Source organism: Delphinapterus leucas, chromosome 10, assembly GCF_059928025.1.
Source record: "Delphinapterus leucas isolate spDelLeu-1000000601 "Yukka" chromosome 10, BTC_Dleu_Yukka2, whole genome shotgun sequence".
NCBI classification, from domain to species: domain Eukaryota; kingdom Metazoa; phylum Chordata; class Mammalia; order Artiodactyla; family Monodontidae; genus Delphinapterus; species Delphinapterus leucas.
The window spans coordinates 42,015,438-42,029,429 of NC_143138.1; the positions used below are offsets into that span (position 1 = coordinate 42,015,438).

Here is a 13,992-nt window from a genome sequence, read left to right on the forward strand (position 1 = left end):
ACTGTTTTGACAAATATTTGAGTGTCTGCCATGCCCCAGCACTCACGTGGAGTCACTGAGGTGTGAGGGATGAATAGAACAGCAAGGCCCCCATTTCTGAAGCACACCATGTGGGAGACAGTAAACAAAATAGGAAAGAGCAATCTTGCAGAAATTGGAGGAGAGCTAGCCAGAGCACTGGCTGATGTTAAAACAAATGTACAAAGTTGCTAGTTTTCAATGTGTCAGTATGTCCATTGGATTTCCAGTTTTCCTGGGATGATGAGAGTGGTTTAATTAAATAATGAGAAATGATATGACTAATTCCTCTTTAGGGGACTTTGATAAAAAGCTGACTTCCCTTCATCAAAAAAAAAAAAATCCATGTAAAACAATTCATTTCCTTTTCTTAATCTTGATTGCACATATTGTTACATTTCACTTAGTCTTTTTTTTAGGATGAGCCAGATACAGTAAAGGACCTTCAACTTAGACTAATTAAAGTCCAGGTTTTTCTTCAATTCATCGTGTACTTGAATTGCAGTTTAAAGTAATTTAATTGAGGTTCTCTTAAGTGTCATAGAATTTAAACAAGGCAAACAAACACGTTGAGTGGTCCTGATCTCCACAGGTCACCTGTGGATTGATAATTTATCATTCGTATTTCACTTGATTGTTTTTGACAGATGCCAAATTCAACAATCATAATAACTAGTGTTTTGAGTTCTTACCTTGCAAATCAGTTTTAACTATCTCATTTAACCTTATACCAGTCCTATGAAGTGGGTATGATTATTTCAAATCTCCATTTTATGGAGGAGGAAACAAAGTCACAGAGACGGCAAAGCCCAACCCAGGTCTTCCTCATGTCAAAGCCCCTGTTGTTATTATTTGCGTGTACCAACAGGGTCTAGAAATAATTTGTCTTCCTTAAATATTTTATCCATTAGTATTCATATTCTGGGTTTAAATTAATTCTTCATCCCCAGTAAACTCCAGCTTAAACTTTGAATGAATAATTTCATATTTGGTGACAACTTCTAAGATGATAATGTTTAGTATATTTCTAATGTTTTAAATTATTTGCTTACATGTAAATTAACTCATCAGTTATCAGTTAATCCACAAGTGATTGTTTCTCATGGCACTCATTTTTAGAGTTTCCTTCCCTCTATGTAATGGAATGAATTTTCTAATTAAATTTCTATTTCATTCTGTTTTCACTCTATCATCTTTGGAGGGGAGTGTTATTTTTTTTTTCTTTGCATTACACTTGCCTTAGTAAATGTTTATTATTTTTCATTAACTGCTACCAGTATAAATTCATTTCATTCATGTAATTCAAAACCACAGTATGCTTTCTTAATAAAGAGCAACCTCAGAAAATAGGGCAAATATTTGGACCTATTACTAGTTTATCAAAAAACTGTCATTTGGAGTCACATTCTATTGATAACAACTTATTTAATAAACTCTCTACATTTAAGAAGTTACTTTCAAGTGCCAGAGAATTAACAAAGACAGCTTTATTGAATATGATATAGCATAGAGGTAAAATCTCATTTTAATGAGCTTGAGGGACAGAAAAATATCATTACAGTGGAAGCATATTGCTTTAAAAATATCACAGAATATGAAAAATGTGTCAAACTTTATTAAGAATATTTCCCTCTATATATACAGATGTTCAAATAAAGGCCATCTTCTCCAATTAAGCCACCTCACACAGTCCCCTTGTTGCTATGCTTGGAAATGTTGCTATGCTGGAGTGTTTCAGAGGTGATGTGCCCTAATGCAGCCATAGATCTTAAGAGTAAGAGGTGAAAAATCCAATCTACTTAAATCCAGACATGGATCCAAATCTGCTTCTATAGGTTGTGACCAGAGATTTGATGAGTTGTGAATAATATAAGCAAGAAATTCCACTCTACTGATCATTCTTCATTCTGTCTTTCTTTCCTTTTTTTTTTTCTTTTCCACTGTTCAGAAATGTTTCCAAGGTATGCATGTGTGAGAGGGGATGAGGAGGGAAAGGAAGGTAATTATATAGGCTGAGCTAAATGAGGAAGAAGAGAAATGATTTAATGAGACATCCTTTATGCCTTGGTCCTTCCCTTCATCATTTTAGATGTCACCAAAAATGAAGGCGCCATATTTCAGCCACACTTCCCTTGATCTGATTTTTTATTCCTCTTTTGCACATGTAAACTGTGACTGTCGCTGGTCACTATGCCCTTTTATTCTGCCTACCAATTATGTTCATAACAATGTGGAATCATCATTCCCTAAGTTACTGAGTCAAACTTTTTAAATACTTTCAACTCTACTTTTTATATTTAGACCTTTTGGGGACATATCACTAACTCATAATATAGCTCTTAGTGAGATATTCATATAGGGTAAGGTCTACAAGTAGAATAAACAGTATGAAGCAAGAAAAATATGACGTCTCATACATATATCTCTCTGTCCTTGGTGCCTACCATGCTCACCATTGGATTCAACTTTTTAAAATTTTATTGAAGTGTAGTTGATTTACAATGTTGTGTTCACTTCTGCTGTACAGGAAATTGAGTCAGTTATACATATATAGATTCTTTTTCATATTATTTTCCCTGTTGGTTTATCACAGGACATTGAATAATTCCCTGTGCTATGCAGTAGGACCTTGCTGTTTATCCATTCTATATAGAGTAGTTTGCATCTGCTAATCCCCAACTTCCAATCCTTTCCTTCCCCACCTCTCCTCCCCCTTGGCAACTGCAAGTCTGTTCTCTATGTTTGTGCGTCTGTTTCTGTTTTGTAGATATATTCATTTGTGTCGTATTTTAGATTCCACTTATAAGTGATATCATATGTTATTTGTCTTTCTCTTTCTGACTTACTTTGCTTGGTATGATAATCTCTAGGTCCATACATGTTCCTGCAAATGGCATTTCATTTTTTCTATGGCTGAGTAATAGGCCATTGTATATATGTACCTAATCTTCTTTTGGATTCAATCTTTTGAGTAGTGCCTTATGTACAAATAATAGGAATGCTCTCTAGCTAAAGGGTAAGACAGAGTCTTATCATCTTATAATTTTATATTTCCTCAATACCAAGCTCAGCAACACAGGGATTATTAGGGGCTCTGTTGATATTTTAAGTTTTACCTTTTTGCTTGTCTGTAGATCAGTCTTATCTGGGAGAACTAAAATAATTCAATTAACACATTATCACTAATTAGAGTTCTTTGAGCCTTAAGAAAAGAAAACTCAGGACAATTAAAGTCAACAGGGAAAAGGTCAAAGAGAAACATTTTAATCCTATTGAATTGGATGTTATATTCAGGGAGGAGGGACATGACTGCTGAAAGGGAAAAAAATATTGCCCAAAGTAGAAGTACATAGGGTAGAAGGCAAAGGTAACTGTTCAACACTTTTTACCTGATACAATTTGATTTTGTCCCAATCTCCCAAAAGGTGTCTGCTAGTGTGATGCCTGACACCCATGAGTCGAGATGGGGAAAAGCTGCAGATTGCAAGGAAAAGCAACTCTAGACAATAGCTGAGGAGCTTGGATATACTTTATGTGCCTCTGGCATGAGGTCTTTGGAAGAAGAAAATGGTTTCTCCAAAGTGGGCTTGGCCTAAGTGGTGGCTTTGTGTAGCAATTTATTTTTCAGTGGTTCTTAAATCTTCATTTCTTTCCTTAGTCTTAACTCTTTCAGTTTGCATATAACTTACCGCTTTAATAGGTTTTCTTTGAAATACGAAATTTTGACTTCCCAATTTTTTGACTGCTCTGTTTGTTTTAAAGTTTTGTTTGTTTTTTAATGGTGATATGCTGGTTAAAATCCTCCTACTCTATCTTCCTCTCACTTTTTTTCTTTTGTAATTAAAATGATGTCAAAGGCTGTAGAATATAGGTTATGGGATCTTGTTTCACGCAAGAGTCATTCTTATTCTCATCTCTCACGTTCTTCATGGTTAGTATTAGCGTGGATAGAACAAATGACTGAAAACATCAGTGCTGTTCAAGTCCAACTTCAAGTTTATTTTTAGGTACCTCATGTTGCTTCTCTTCCTTAGTTTAGTTGACCAACTGGCAGTTTTTTAAATATAGTAGCCTTCTCTTGCTACTCACCATTCCAATCGCAGCTCACCAGACAATCTTTCTTTACTTTTCAAAAGTCATTGCTGCAATATTGTAACATAACTATAGCTACAGAATTTAATAAACATTAACATGTATTGGGCAAGCAGAGGGAAGCTTCTCAAAGAGTTTGACACAACTGGGTTAGTTGAAAGCATCTGGTTATATTTGTGATGATACACATAAGCCAATATTCTTTTTCTTTGATAAAGGATCTGCAGTAGCTTTATAAATATTAACTCTACCCTGAGGTTCAAATTTAATTCTGTTTTTTCCTCTGGGAATAGTTTCTCATAATAGTGATATGAAGTCCATTATATTAGATGAAATAAAAATGTACTGGGGGTGTCTAAATCACCTTATTGTTATGTCATAATTCCCAGTGAAGAAATTTTGGGGACTTACAGAGACTGGATACTAAGATATTTGTGTTTGTCCCTAATTTAATTAATGTGTTTGCCTGAGCACTTTCTCTTTTTTCCCTATGATAGTTTGGTATTATTTAGCACAAAGTACTGAAAAATGTTAGTAATATAGTTAAATTGTGCAAATACTTTATTTTTAGTGTGTGACTTCTTTTTTCCTATAAGTATTGAGGTAAAAATATAACTATATTTTGTTCCTGTCAAGATACATTCAGTTCAGCATATTTCATAGAAGTCATTTAACTTAGGGAATTCATAGAGAATTCTCTCATTACTGCAATAATGAAGAATTAACCAAAAGGAAAAGATCCTAAGACATTAGAAGAAATCGTTATTACTCATATTACATTATGAGGTTAAAAATGAAACCCTAGGTGAATTGAAAAATCACTGGGATAGGCATTCTGCAGGGTAATTTTCTGCAGCACAGAATAACCATGAACCTCAGTGCACGGTAACCTGGTCCACAGCAATTAGAGGTGGGGAACAATTAGCCAGGACATACTGCTGCTGTAGAGCAAGCAGGGATGGCAGTGAGCAGTGGCCATCCTGGTGAAGAACGTCATGAGTCAAAATATCAAAAACAAACCATGTTGGACACAGTATGAGAAGGACAGCAGGCGCCTGGTCGTTATGTTTGGTGACTCACACTCTTACGTACTTGGCGATACCATAGGAACCACTCAGCTTTCAGTTATCATTCACTTCTCAGAGAGTAAAAGCAATATTGACACATGTGTCATAACCCCGAAAATATCTGCAATTTCAAAAAGAATAGAGATAGTGTAGGAACACAACTTTATCATGTGTCAGCCAAGTATATTTATGATTGTGCATCTGTATGTTGACCACTTCCCTGATGTGGAAGCCTGGTCTCCCATTCAAGGGCAGAAAAGCTTGAGAAAACATAACTATTAAAATATATATATGTAACCCAATCTACAAGAAAGAAAGAGTAACTGTGAGTGTCAGAAATGAAGAGGGAGCTCCAGGTGGGAAAGTTAAGAAGAAGCTTAAGCTCTGGGGGAACACAGGTATGTCAGAACCCAGGTGACAGTAGCCAGGAGCTTAGAGTTTAACTTTCACTATATAATGAGTCAGAGCTGTGGATGAATCCTTTGTGTGCATCCAGGAGCCTAGAAGGCCACATGGCCATGAAGCATGTGATAGAAATAGACATAAATCCTCCCACCAACTTTAATCTACACTCTTGGGTGGTAATATTGTCATCCATGAGAAAATGGGTCCTAAACCTGTGAAAGTTGAAGATGTGGGGACCTGCCACCCTGTAAGTTCAGGAATATGAGGGCGATGAAATAAAATGGAAACTGGTCCAGAATCAGTGAAATACCTGGGCCCCCATTAGGGCAAACGTGAAATGTATTGTAGGCATGGTTTCCCAACCCAGGGTTTCTCAGATGCCTACAGAAATCATCACTGAAATTACCCTGACTGAAGAGGAGCTCAAAATCAAAAGTAAAAAGCCATCAAATGAGTAAAGAACATCATAGGGCAGAGGCATGAAGGAGAGTCAGCAGATACAAGAAACAAGGGATTTAGCCAAGAGAGATTATAGAAAAATCTGGAATGAATTTATAAATATAATAAAATGTTGAAATAGTTAAAAGGAATTACAGATACCATAAACAAGATTTGATAAGGAACCAAACTGAACTTCTAGAAGTTAAAAATAATGTCATTAAAATATAAAATTCAATGGCCATGTTAAATGTATTAATATACTGCTGAAGAAAAATGTGTCAACCGTCAGGCTTATATGTGGAAATGATCAGGAATGCAGCATAAAGAGATAAAAAATATGACAGGGAATTTTATAGAGATGGAGAATGGATTCAGAAGACCCAACATATATTTAATCAAAGCTCCAAGGAAGAGATTAGATATAATGGGAGAGAGGCAATATTTGAAGTAATTCCTGGAGGATTTTCCAGAAATGAAGAAAGATACGTATTCTCAGAATGAAGGACTACACCAAGCCCCCAAAAAGGATACATAAAAAGAAGTCCATGCCCAGTCACATCATAGTGGAATTACAGAATGTCATGGAGAAAAATCTTAAACACTAAGCAAATGTGAAGATGGATGATCCAAGTTATGACGTTTACATTGACAACAGTAACAGAAGTCAGAGCAAGTGGGCAGTCCTCAGAATGCTGGGAAATAATAACTATTACGTTAGAATTCTATGTCCAAGTAAACTTTCATTCAGGATGAGAACAAAATAAAAACATTTTCAGACAAAGCCCAAGACAGGAAGTTCTGAAAAAACTACCAGAGCATTTACTTCAGCAAGAAGAAAACTAAATCCAGAAGAAAGGAGTGAAATTCAGGAACCAAGGATGATGAAACAATATTAGCCTCCTCTTTAATTTAAAGCAATTAAAAATTTTTTTTCATGAAATCATGAAAACTTTATTTTCTAATATGAGTAATTTAATGAAAAAATCTGTTATTTGTTTCATTTTGCTGTACATAAATATAAGTAGCTAACAATGTTGGTAAGTTTGAGTAAAATATGGAGTATACAGAGCATGACATATTACACCTTGAAGAATTTTTGATGTCTTATGCTAGTACTTGTGTTAAGATGCTAAGGAAAAGCAACATAGAAAACATCATATTTACTATTATGTGAGCTGAATAAAAATGTGTAGGAGAAATATTGTAAGGCAATGTACCAAAAATGTAAAAAAGATCATTTTTTGGTGGCATAATGATATTTTTTCTTTTACTTAATACCTGTCAAAATTCTACAAGGGACATGTGTTATTTTAGCAATAAAAAACTTCAGAATACTTAAAAACATAGATATATTATCTTACTAAATTATGAATTTCACTAAATAAACACTACGTTTATAATTTTGCAGGCAAACCTCGCCTCACCATCTTCTACGGTATCTGAGAGTCAGCTGGTACGTATCCTCTTACTAGACATAGACCTGGTACTTTAGAAAATTCTGATCTTTTAAGACAGCTTTATATGAACAAATGTGAACTGAGAACAAATTGACTGTATATAAGTTTATTTGCTTCCTTGTCTAGTAAAAGTTCACCGATGCTTTACTAAAGCTCCATGTGGTTGTTTTGCAAGTCACAGACATACATAAAAACATATATAGAACTTATTTGCCAGTAACTTGCATCCTAGTAGTGGTGTTAGGATAGAATGGGCAAGGCCAGAAGGAAGATGCCGATGGAGGTTAGAGACAAGGACTCACTTCCGGATGGGAGAGATCAGAAAAGGGTTCAAGGACAATGTAGCCTTTGATCATGTAGAGTAGGTTCTGCAATTGAGGAAATGAGATATTTCAGACAGGAAGATTAGCATGTGGATGATCTAGACCAGGGACGAACAATAGAAATATAGTGTGAACCTCAAATACAAGCCACATTTGTAATTTAAAATTTTCTAAGAGCCATGTTAAAAAAGTAAAAAGAAATAGGTCACATTAATTTCAATAATACATTTTATTTATATACACATTATCATTTCAATATATAATCAGTATAAAATTGAGATTATTTTACATTCTTTTTTTGGGGGTAAAGTCTTTGAAATCTGCTATGTATTTTACATTTACAGCATACCTCAATTCAGGCTAGCCACATTTCAAGGACCCAACAAGGGGGCTGGTGGCTACTGTGTAGGACAACACAGATGTAGGCTCTAGAATCTGTTATTTATAGATAAAAATTTGATTAAGTAGGAAAATTACTTTTTCTAACAGTGTTTTGTATTATTGTTACAGTGATGAGCAAATTGGAACCATGATATGTTACCTAGATATTACTAAATATTTTTTTATTATCTTTTAATTTTTATTGTTTATAATTAATTATAAACACCTTCAGTAAAATTGAATGAAAATATCTAGTAAAGCACTGTAAGACATTAAGAAGACAAAATCAGTTTAATACTGATTTTTCCCCCTATTTTAAGCAATTATTTCTGTGTCCTACATCCATAGCCAACAAGTCATCTTGTCATTATCATGTCAAAATGACAATGATATTTTTATTTGTAGTGCTGGGAAACCATAAAAAGTGTAGTTTGACTCTTAAAATAGCATGATTGAAGCAAATGGCTTAGGCATGTTGGTGTTTATACATACAGTGTGTATATGGGGTGTGTTTGTGTGTGTGTGCATGTATGTATGTGTGAAGTGTAATTTTAGTGTCAGTTGATTTAGAATAGTGGGCAGCAGTATAGGATAGTTGAAAGAATGCTGGAACGGGGCCAGGAGACCCATCTTTTACTTCCTGCTCTAACGCTAACTACTGGGCTGACAGAGGAGAAGTCAAGAATCTGGGAGACTGGGCTTCAATCTTCTAAATGAACAACGATTACACTCTGTCCAAGCCTCTCTAAGGCAGTGAGTCCATGGTTACTAGTTCAGGGGAGCAAAGGAGTTGCCATGGAAATAAGAGGTACAATAACATTGTGAAGTTGAACAGTTTCCCACTTTAGTGTGGAACTATTGTTACAACTATTTTAATATTTAAAATAATGATATATGTACTTGTTTCTTGAGAGTAATGTGTGAAAATTAAGAAATATTTTGTATACTCAACATAGATACAACAGATTTTAGATGTTGAATGTGTGTGAATATATATTATCAGACTGACATATACATATATAGATAGATAGATAAATATCAGTTCTTGACAATATTTTAAGAAACTATTTCAAAGAAGCAAATATAGATAATGATTTCATAAATTAAGGCATAGTATAAATGACCCATTGTAAATGTAATAAGTGAACTTTTTTGGCCAAATATTTCTATGAATTTGATGTTTGTGTTCTGAGAAAAGTACGAAGTGTTGCTTTGACTGACTTTGATGATATTATTTTTGCATTTACTTTAGACATTTTCTCTAGAGAGTTCAAGGAATTTCTTAACCAAGTTTTAAATTAAGTTTTAATCCCAAAATTCACTTGAGATCTAGGTAGATTTGTGAAGGGATTGTTATCAAGCAGGCTATCACACACAAAAAGAACATCTCTTGGATGGATGTAATTATTCAATTCAATCACTGACTTCTACTTCATGATATTAACCCTGTATTTACATTCTGTGAATATAGAATAGAGTAGAAGTAATTGCATGCAAGGGATGCTATATGGATTTGCTTTTTTAAGGATTTGTAGTATTTTCACTCTTAAGCATTGTAATTTATGAATGAATTATATTTTTATGAATGGATTTTCAATATTTGCCATCATGAACTCTCTTCAGGGTTAAGTTCTGAGTAATTTCAGTAAATAAGAATGCCTTTGAAAAACAAATATGTATGTATACACACACAGTATGTGTGTGTGCTTATAACATATACTATACATATAGATGCCATATGACAGGTAATTCTGATAGCACACACACACATATACATATTGCTTTCTGTTTATATGTGTGTGTACATGTGTATAGCACATAAATACAAGATTTTGGGGAACACATGATAGATTATAGTTAAATTATGTAAGTAAATATTGTATATTTCGCATAAAGTAAGCAATTAAAATTATTTGATTCCTATTTTAGGGGAGAAATGTAATAAATTGAAGTGAAAATAAATGTTGAATTGCTATGATAGCACAAGCTTAACACAGAAGCCATTTTGCTTTTGAGCTTTGGCTTTTTAAGAATATATCATTTTTTCATATTTTTTCTTTTTAACGTGGCTTAGTTATTTGCTTGTTTACATTGCAACTGTACCCATTCAACACTGGAAGGAAAAAAAGAAATATGACCTTGCCCATTACTCTTAAAATATTTCCACTGTTTACTCTGAAAACCAAATTATGTAGCATTAGGCTCAGAGAGAAGTGTTTTGGGGGTCCTTATGAAACTAGTTCACCATTTTGTGCCTCAGTTTCTCTTCTTCTATTAAACAGTAATGCAGTACATCAAAACTGGGAAGGATTTAGAGATGAGGATGTTTTAAATACACATCTAGAAAATGGAGTTTGGGACAACTACCCTGTCAACCTGAAAGCGTTTTTGTAAGGCTCACATATCATAAAACGTAAAGTTGCCAATGTAGCCCTATACATATGGGGTGGGGGGTGTTATTATTGCATATAAAGTCTCTGAAATATTATCTCTGAGATTTAACGAGTGGCCATTTTCTACAGATAAAGAAACAGAAGGTCACAGAGTTTGAGTAGATCAACTAAGATCACAGCGTTCGTGGTCATCTTTGTTCCGCGTGACTTTCAAAAGGAATCATTATTGATTTTAAATAATTCAAGGGGAATAAAAAAGGCTGATGAAGGAGTTGGGAAATAGGGCCTCTGCGGAAGTGTGACTTCCACCGGCGCATGTGATCATTTTCTGAAGAGAAAGGGCTGAGTAGGATCAGTTAGGGTCCTGAGGCTTCACGCCTGTGGATAGTGCATCCCCTGGCATCAGAAAGGGAACAAAAGGAAAGGAAGATCCCGGATCTAGGCTGAACCTTCACAAAGCTTTCCTAATTGCTGAGTTGACTCATCATAATATTAACAGAGGCTGGTGGGGTCTCTTTTCTCTGGGTAGGAAAACAGGTTGGGCTTTCTAAGATGGGTAAACGCTGGTCTTCCTTGGCAATAGGTAAGGGAACCTGGTTTAGGAGACACTTGGCTTTTGCTTTTGAAATTTCATGCCACTACAAAATGCTCATTGTTGCCCAAGATGGAATACTGAAGTACAAAACAATAGATTTAAAAAATAAACCACATGGTTATATATAGGTAAAAGCAAAATGGAGCTTACTGCAACACTGTACAGAAGAGGCGCTTAACCTTGCAGATACTTTGTTCCCAGTTCTGAAAGCCAACTGACGTGTCCTGTTTTAGTGGTGCATGACTGATCTTTCTAAGGGCCGTTGAGGTCTCTGTTGTTCAGAAAATGCAGCCCTGAAAGCTTTTGCATAGAACTAATGTCTTCTTCAAGCTTGAAGGCGGTTTGTCCTTGACTAATTTTCCTTGACACTACATGCTCAAGTGCTACAGCATTTATCATGTATGCCTCTTCAGGTCTGAGTCATGCTATTTTCTTTTAACTCTTGAAATATTTTAAACTGGCCAATCTGTGTTGTGTACATTCCAAAAAATATTTTTGGAGTTGTGAGCTGTGGTTTATAATTATTGAAATCCTGCATATGTTTATTTTAATACAGCTATCATAGTAATTATAAAATATACTTTTGGAAAAAGCTCATCAGATAAGTATTTTCCTGGGTAGTCTAGATCATTTGATATCAATACTCTGTATTATATAATACAAAGTGCAAAAACAGGAAAAATGAAAGGTTTTTTTTTTCCTTTCAAGTTCCTTTTATGATATTTTTTCTTTACAAATTTCTGTCACGCATATGATCTCGTTAGAGTCACACAATCACGTTGTGAGTTAGCGTTGATTGTTATTTCCATTATTCTGATGGAAAAAACCCTGGAGTCTAGATATCTACCATGTGTCAACAGTCTCACACCTGATGGGTGGTATTAAAAACTGTCTGCCCCCTCCTCCCTAATCTTGGAAGCTTTACTCTGTACTATAGTGTTTTGAAATGTTTCTTTGAGGGGAAAAAAAAAGCTTAAGTATTTGCTTTAAGCATATAATATTTTTATTAAAAAAAAAAGAATTAGAGTTAATAAATTTTTATTAATTGGAGTGAATCAGCTAAATAATTTAGAAAATATTGCTTTTGTCAACAGTCTTGACTAGGAGAATGTTTTTGAGTTTCTCTGAGCTTGTTGCCACAGAAATTCTAAAGAAAAAAATAATACTGGAGAATATAGACAAGACAGAAGCAAATGGCTAAAAGAAGCAGCGATGGTACTTTCACAAACTACTTGGATCCATCAAATTAGTCAGACTCACAGAATTTTCTGTATGATGTGTTTTATTACTTTCTTGCTGTTTTTTTTTTTTTACACATCTTATTTCTTCAAAAAGATAGAAATAAACCCTTGAAAACTGGGATCCTATTCTTTATTTCTTTTCTTTTCTTATCACGACTCCAGAGCTTACTACCTCAGTCAAAGGCAATTAAAAACACCAGTCCACTAGTTGGGAGTTAATTTATGAAAGACGTGGTTCTAAGAAGACATTATCCGTATAATGGATTCTCTAGGTCAGTGTTGACAGTTAATTTTCAACTTTAGTCTCCAGCCAGAGGAAGTACCAACTTGTTGTCGTAGAATTATGATTATAAGTTCCAAAGGACAGAAACAATATCTATTTTCACAGCGCCCGAGTAGCAATATTCAAGGGTAAGTGTATACTTGATGAATTATAAACACAAATGAATAGTGGGATCAGTGCCCTACAGGCCATTAAAACCTGCCCCCAGGCCCCGGGACTCCACATACTGTATCTCTTGGACTTTTTCTCCCTTAAGACTAATAATAGAGTTAGCTGTGATCTCCCAAGTTCCACCCACTCTTGAATTCTCCAAAGAAGATGATATCATTTTCTTCCATGTTAAGACTTATTGCTTATCACTGCAATCAAACAGGGAGAAAAAGAAATGATTTTTTAAAAATAGAGTTAAAATCTTGCAAAGTCCTTAAAGATGTGGCCTCTGGTCCCTGGTCTTGACTTCCTGTATCATTGGAGATGATAACTTCGGCTTTCTACTCTTTCTTATCTCTGAGGGTGGAGCTCACCAACTCACATTCATTCTTCTAGTCCCCTAGGGGTGAAAGGCATGTAGATCTTCTATCTGGCGAAGTTCCTTCTTCCTGGCTATACTGTAATCAAAAAGTCAGTCCAGGAAAAATAAGGGGAGACCCGTACTAGATCATAGCCAGCATATTGAACTTCTGCCTGTCAATTAGTTTATTCATCCTTCAAATGTCTATTTAGCATCTATTAGGTTCCCAGCACAATTCTAGGTTTTGGAGAGATAACAGTGAACAAAACAATGATCTCTGGTCTCACAGATCTTAAATACATTCTAGTGGAGGAAGGAAGAAAATAAACATAAACTGAGTTCAGATTGTGTTAAGTACTATGGAAAAAAAATAGGGCGGGTAAGAGGAGGTGGGGATTGATATTTTACATGGGTCGTTAGGGAAAACCTGTCTGCTAATAAGGTGGCATTTGAGCAGAGACTTGAAGAATTGAAAGAGAGAGTCCTGGAAAGGGAGAAGAGAGTTCCAGACAACACAAAGAGCAAGTTCAAACTCCCAGAGTAGGGAACACAGTGTCTGCCAGAGTGGAGAGTGAGGGAGAGGGGCAGTAGCAGGAGACAAGATTGGAAAGGGAGAAGCTAGTTGGAGAGTGAAAGATTAGGTCATATGGAGCCTTGTAGGCATCACCCTGCAGGCATTGTAAGGGTTTGGGTTTTTACTCAAAGTGAGAAGATGAGGCATTAGAGTGCTTTGACTGGAGTCCTGTGACGTGGTTTGATTTACTCAGTGATTGTTCTGTGCTTAA

General features: G+C 35.1%; 1 protein-coding gene across 1 annotated transcript in view; it reads left to right on the forward strand.

The window, feature by feature from the left end:
* Nucleotides 1-13,992, forward strand: part of MLIP (muscular LMNA interacting protein) — a 113,166-nt gene that overhangs the window by 60,607 nt on the left and 38,567 nt on the right. Inside the window, exon 10 of the mRNA XM_089918917.1 lies at nt 7,432-7,476. Coding sequence (XP_089775043.1) covers nt 7,432-7,476 — 45 coding nt within the window. The remainder of the gene's footprint in view (nt 1-7,431; nt 7,477-13,992) is intronic.